Source organism: Euphorbia lathyris, chromosome 6, assembly GCF_963576675.1.
Source record: "Euphorbia lathyris chromosome 6, ddEupLath1.1, whole genome shotgun sequence".
Taxonomy (NCBI): domain Eukaryota; kingdom Viridiplantae; phylum Streptophyta; class Magnoliopsida; order Malpighiales; family Euphorbiaceae; genus Euphorbia; species Euphorbia lathyris.
In genome coordinates this window covers 46,871,013-46,877,449 of record NC_088915.1, presented here as the reverse complement: position 1 = coordinate 46,877,449, position 6,437 = coordinate 46,871,013, and the positions used below count along the sequence as shown (strand labels likewise).

Below are 6,437 nucleotides of genomic sequence, written 5' to 3'. Positions count from 1 at the left end.
CTCTCTCAATTTTATAATTGATACAAACTTGTTCTTTTTCAGACAAAGAAAATTTTAGATGATTACAAAATCAAACTAGCTTTTACACAGAGATAGAAATTTGGTGTAAGATCTTTTTCTTGTTTTGATGTGCTTTGTATGTATGCTCTTTTTCTCTTGTGTTTCGGCAAAGGATCCAAGAAGAGTGCTTGTCCTTTTATAGTTGAAATCTGAAGATACAATGATTTGAATCCGGACTTTTCCGTTGGATTCAAACGGCTTTCTCTTGCGACATGTTCTGGTCAGCTTCAGATTTGCAGGCGAATCCTGTCGTCTGAATTCTGCAGTCGTCAGGCTTGTCCTCTTTCCGCAGGTGTGTCTTCTAGTGCCAGTTCGTCTTTTAGCTAACGGACAGTTGACCCATGCATCTCAAAATCGACTCTTTGCATAATTCCAAGGTTTCTATTATTGGTGCAGATAGTTGTCGGATCTTGTCTTTTAGCAAACGGATCATTGGTGATGTCCTTAAAATCATTCAGCATGACTTTGATAATCGTTGTCTTTGATTGTTGCCAATTTCGACACTGAGTTGCCTTTCACTCAGCTTCCACGGTCAGCTTCGTTCTGTGAGATATAGTTCCGAAGAAGACTTTTCTTCTTTTATGCTGAGTTGCTTTTCACTCAGCTTCTACGGTCAGCTTCGTTCTGTGACCTTCGGTCCTGAAGAATACCTTCCTTCTTTCGTACTGAGTCATTCTTTACTCAGCCCGTGCTATGTTATAATGCTGACTACGTTCTGTCTTAATTTGATTCCTGTTCTTAAATATTCTTATACTCAACATTGAACAAACGTATTAGTACAATTAAATCAAAGCACTTAAATTTATTGTCTTAATCATGGATTAACTTAAATAATTTTGTCAAATCAAAATCATGTTGGAAAGGTGTTTCAACAATTTCTCCTGCATGATCCGCCTTGATGCCATCCATATGCCGTTGAACCTAGTTGAGGTTTTGGCTGAACCGTCTATGATTTCTCAAGGAACCATTGATGCTGGGGATCCATAGGCTCCTAGTGGCGTTGGTTGTAGGAGACTTGTCGAGAATTTGGTTGAGATTCCACCATCCCATCTCTTTGGATAATAAGCCCTAGAGGTCGACTGGTCGATGCTCCTTGAACCAAGTCAATCGCTGGAAACGTTGCTCACTTGGAAGACGTTTTCGACCCACACTCACCGCATCAGTGATATTGTGCAATATGTGCTGTCTTCTAGAAACTCCTTTGAAGATTTGGAATGAGATAACAATTGGTTAGAGAGGGGCCGACGTCTAACAAAACCGCTCTGATGTTTAAGTTAGCAAATGTTGATTAGAGGTTGAAGACAATAGGAATATTGATAATTATAGTGCTTACATACCTTCGTGAATTTCTCACCTCATCTATATATAGTATCTGTCAGGGGTAACTGTTGTAACTCTGAGAATATGTCCTAATTACTCACTAAACACGTCTAAGCCTTCGGTTGGCTTTGCAACCTTTATAATATAATGACGTTAGATAGTATACCATATCATGTAGCAATCGTGTTGTCAGATGTCATCGTTTTATTAGGCTTAAGACATGCGAATCATGTTAGGCGGCACACTCTATAACATATCCAATATACAAAGGAAGCCGTTTATCATGATTCAACGGTTATCCTTCCTTTGTTATACGATATACGGTGGATATCGATCCAGGTGAGTGAAGTGTAAATATTCATTATTTGTATAGAGAGGAGTAGCAAATTTTTAAAGAGAGCTTTTTTATATATTATATAATTTAAATTGTACTGTAATCTAATCTCAAAAATTAAAGCAACCGACTTCAAAAAAAAAAAAAAAACCCTTCAAACTTGAAAGTGACATTCCCTTTTGAGAGTTAAGCCGCAGGTGATAAGTGGATGACAGCTGCATTAACGATCTCCCTCTCCCTTTCCCAAAATCAAACCGTCTTCAAGACCAGATATCTATCCTCACTCACTCACACAACATTTTTTGTACTTATCAACTGCACTGCACCGCAACTCCTTTCTTTCAATGAGCTTAACAATGGGGTTTTTGTTTTTGTTTTTGTTTTTGTGGGTTTTGGGTGTAAAGCCTGATACTTTACCCCCATCCCCATGTCAATTTCCAGCTATTTATAACTTTGGTGACTCCAATTCAGACACCGGTGGAATATCTGCTGCTTTTGACCCTATTCGGCCTCCTTACGGCCAGGCTTTCTTTCATAAACCTTCTGGTAGAGATTCTGATGGCCGCCTCATCATTGATTTCATTGGTACTGTAATTCACTTCTTCTTTTTTTCTCTCTCTCTTTTTGTCTTTTCAAATGTGACAACTAATTAAATTTGGTGTTTCTTGCAGCTGAGAAGTTGAAGTTGCCATACTTGAGTGCTTACCTGAATTCAATTGGAACAAATTATAGGCATGGAGCCAATTTTGCAACAGGTGGATCCACTATTACAAGGCAGAATGAGACTATTTTTGAGTATGGAATTAGCCCTTTCTCTCTGGATATGCAGATTGTGCAGTTTCAGCAATTCAAATCAAGGACTGGAGATCTCTACAATCAAGGTTTGGCTTTGATTTTTTTGTTTTTGTTTGAACCAAAACTGAAGTCTATTCCTTCCTTGTGTGTTGTTCAGTGAAGAACACTCCAGAGGCAGAAAAACTCCCAAGAGCTGAGGAGTTTGCAAAGGCTCTTTATACTTTTGATATTGGGCAAAATGATCTTTCTGTTGGGTTTAGAAAGATGAGGTTTGATGAGCTTAGAGCAGCAATGCCAGACATTATAAACCAGTTAGCTACAGCAATCCAAGTAAGTAGTTTGATACTTTGTCTTTTTGAGCATTATATATATATAGCTTAGACACTGATTGGTTTGGTTGGTACATATAATATCAGAAGTTATATAGAGAAGAAGGAGGGAGGTCATTTTGGATACACAACACCGGCCCCATTGGGTGCTTGCCTGTGAATCTATTCTATGTTTCGAATCCCCCTCCTGGTTCTCTTGATGAATATGGGTGTGTGAAGGCTCAAAATGAGATGGCTGTAGAATTCAACACTGAGCTTAAGGATAGAGTTATCAAACTAAGGACTCAACTACCGGAAGCTGCAATTACTTATGTGGATGTATATGCTGCTAAGTATGGACTTATCAGCAAAGCAAAGAGTTTAGGTAAACTAGTGGTGGAAGGTTTTGTTTTTGTTTCTGAAATATGAAATATGAGAATGGTGATATATGCATGCAGGGCTAGCTGATCCACTGAAGGTATGCTGTGGGTACCATGTGAATTATGAACATATATGGTGTGGTAATAAGGGAATGGTGAACAAAACACAAGTATATGGGGGTCCCTGCAAAGATACATCCATGTTTATAAGTTGGGATGGTGTGCACTATACTCAGGCAGCTAATAAATGGGTTGCAGATCATACGCACAATGGTTCCACTTCATTGGTGGATCCTCCAATTCCAATTACTCATGCGTGTCACAGGCACTGAATCATATTCAGATTCAGAGCACCAATAAATGTTCAATTTTCCAATTCTATCATCTCACTCTTAATGCTACGGCACATAACATAACATGGTCTCTGTCTCTTATTAATCGTAGGTATGTCAGATTAGCATTGTTTATGTTTCAGGTAGGTACCAATCAGGCTAAACCTTTTCCTAATTAAGAGGACTCACTTTCTTGACACACAGAATTTTCATCAGTAAAGTAAAATGAATTGATATACTAGCTCAACGTCACATATTTTATAGGGTAAATTCAAACAAAAAAAAAATATTTTTATTTTTACCTTCAGCACTCTAAATTTTCGTCCTTTTAGTATTTTGAATGTTAAAAACTAAAAAAGTTTTAGTGTGTTAAATGCTAAAAATTTAAAAGTGGACAGTCTAAAAAAACACATATTTTATATTTTATAAATCTAACACTGATTTCTTATGAATTATACCATTTTTATCTTTTTATTTTTAAAGATAAATTACAAAACCGACTCAATTGATATTTCAGTTTACATATTTAGATCCATTATATTATCTCTTACCATACACATTTTCAAATGAGATTTTCCAAAATACCCTTAGTATATATATATGTATGTTTTAACGAATTTTTTCACTCCACTTCTCATCATTTGCAGTACAATTTCAGTTTCATACATCAATCCAAAATTTATAAATTACTTTGTATAGGTTAGTTTTAAGTATTTTAAGTTAGTTTCCACCTCTATCAAATGATATTTGAAGGTTTTATCCATCCCAATAAATTCGCAGTTTACAATTTTGCTTCGTAGTGAAAGCAACTACTAAGATAATTACTTAGCAGTTACTTCAATTTCTTTTCTAGCAAAACACTCTATATTTACTCATCATCGATACAACTAATTAAAATAATCTATTCAAGAAAGCTTTTACTTCTAATAATTCGAAAGGTAAAAAGATTTCATAAATTCTAAAAAACTTCAGCTTCTCAAGTTCGGTTAGTGGCTTACCAAAATCTTTATAAACAAATTGGAAAAGGTAACCCTAGTTTGTTGTCTAATAATCTAGGTTTCCCTATAGGCATATCCCAAGTTTCCAACATGATCTTCAAATAGACAATCACACGCAAAAATAACTCGATTGTAATCCAAGTAACGAAGACTGATAAACATAAGGATTGAGAATTCATGAGATTGATTTCAACGTAAAATCACAAAAAAGCAATGAAAATTAGAAAAGAAGATAAAAGAAAAAGGAGAGATATGTTAAAGTGATATTATATATGCTAAGGCTATTTTGGAAAAGTTAACTTTGAAAGTGTCTAGTTTAGTAGGAAGTGTTGTAATGAGTCTAAATATGTAAACGATCTTCTCAATTGAGTCGGTTTTGTACCCTATTTTTAATTATGAATTTATTATAATTTTCTTAAAGTAAAATTTAATTTAAAACGTAGGTTTTTTTTTTCAAAATTGATTTAGGAAAAAAAGTTAAAAAAAAAGGTAGTGATAACATCCGAAAATTGCTCTTAGGGACAAACCCTAAGAAATCCATAAGCATAAGGATCAAATGGCATAAATATACAACTTTGAAGCCACGTCCGCCAAAGTCAAGACATGACGTATATTAGAAGCTAATCTCAATATAGATACGCCACGTATGATCTGGCATAATATGAAGGGTATTTATCCGCCATTCAAGGTAGATACGTCCATGCCGCCTCACATCCGTTTTCCCAGAAAAAAGTGATAATCAAGTGACATTAATCAATCCATTAAATGCTCTAACAGTCAGACATAAAGGATGTATACTTAATAGATTAAAAGGCATTAAATGCAAGACTGTTCATTTACCACTCTGATGGTTATGGAAATCATGTATAAATACCCCAATCTAGAGGTATTCAAGGTACACATTCTGATTCTGTACTTTGTGTTTATAGTTTATTCTCAGAATCATTACTGACTTAAGCATTAGAGTGTCCTCAGCCGAACTCAGCGGCGCCTCACAGGAAAAAGCTCCGGTTGAAGGTTTTCCACAAGTTATCAATTAGTGCGGTGAAGGTGAATCAAACACCTGAAATGAATGATATCTTTCCATGGTGGATCATTTGATATCCTCCCACACGAAGACAAAGATGATATAGAAATTAATTATTAATAATAATAAAATAGCTATTTATAAAAGAAAAATCAAATAAATAAATAAAGCAATAAATAAATAAATAAATGGCAGATCTATTAGTTTTTGGAACGACACCTGGCTGGGGGGAAGTCTTTATTAGAGGATTGTATTTCGCCTCCGCCGATGGAGATCCGTCACTGGAGTATTGCTGATGTGGTGGACTCTAAGGGAGATTGGATTTGGTCCAAGTTTGAGGCTTACCTTAATCTGGTTTCGCTTCTAAAGATTCAGGGAGTTAAAGTGAGCAGTGAGGAAAATGATAGGGATAATCATTGCTAGTCCCATACAAATAACGGAGCCTTTTCGTGTAAATCTGCTTTTGAGGCTTTCTATATTAACTCAGATTATCCTCCTTCAGCTGCTTGGAAGAGCATTTGGCCCCTAAAGGTTCCCTATCGTATTAGGAGTTTCCTTTGGCTTGGGGCTAAAGACAGGTTGCTCACTAACGTGGAAAGGAAAAGACGCCACTTAGTGGAGGCTGATACTTGCAGTAGATGCAAAGGTCAGGCTGAAACTATCTGTCATACTCTTAGGGACTGTGAAAAGAGCATTAAGATTTGGGGGGAAGTTCTTCCAAGTTATTTGCTGCCTAATTTCTTGGCCTATCCTGGTTAAGATTGGTTTATTGATGGAGTCAAAGGTTTGTTATTACCAGAGCTTGAGAATGGTGCCATTCTCTTTGTTGTTGTTTGTCACCAGCTGTGGCAGTGGAGGAATGCAGATATCTTTGCAGAAGGAG

General features: G+C 36.1%; 1 protein-coding gene across 2 annotated transcripts; it reads left to right on the top strand.

Moving 5' to 3' along the window:
* The first annotated feature begins 1,862 nt into the window (after positions 1-1,862).
* On the top strand, positions 1,863-3,728 carry LOC136234155 (GDSL esterase/lipase At5g14450). 2 transcript variants are annotated; one of them, XM_066023936.1, is made up of 5 exons: positions 1,863-2,299; positions 2,386-2,595; positions 2,667-2,839; positions 2,929-3,202; positions 3,276-3,728. In XM_066023936.1, exons 1-5 carry the CDS (start codon positions 2,059-2,061, stop codon positions 3,527-3,529), a joined length of 1,152 nt encoding a protein of 383 aa, XP_065880008.1. In that variant the 5' UTR covers positions 1,863-2,058; the 3' UTR covers positions 3,530-3,728. The 2 variants fall into 2 exon arrangements, with proteins under 2 accessions (XP_065880008.1, XP_065880007.1); XM_066023935.1 differs by having other exon boundaries at positions 1,868-2,299; positions 2,926-3,202.
* Positions 3,729-6,437: the final 2,709 nt, after the last annotated feature.

Bases quoted from the DNA above. Each gene is read 5' to 3' on its own strand.
- LOC136234155 (XM_066023935.1), top strand. From the start codon at position 2,059: ATGAGCTTAACAATGGGGTTTTTGTTTTTGTTTTTGTTTTTGTGGGTT. The intron at 2,300-2,385 runs GTACTGTAATTC...TGTTTCTTGCAG, and splicing joins CCTCATCATTGATTTCATTG to CTGAGAAGTTGAAGTTGCCA. The intron at 2,840-2,925 runs GTAAGTAGTTTG...ATATAATATCAG, and splicing joins AGTTAGCTACAGCAATCCAA to AAGTTATATAGAGAAGAAGG.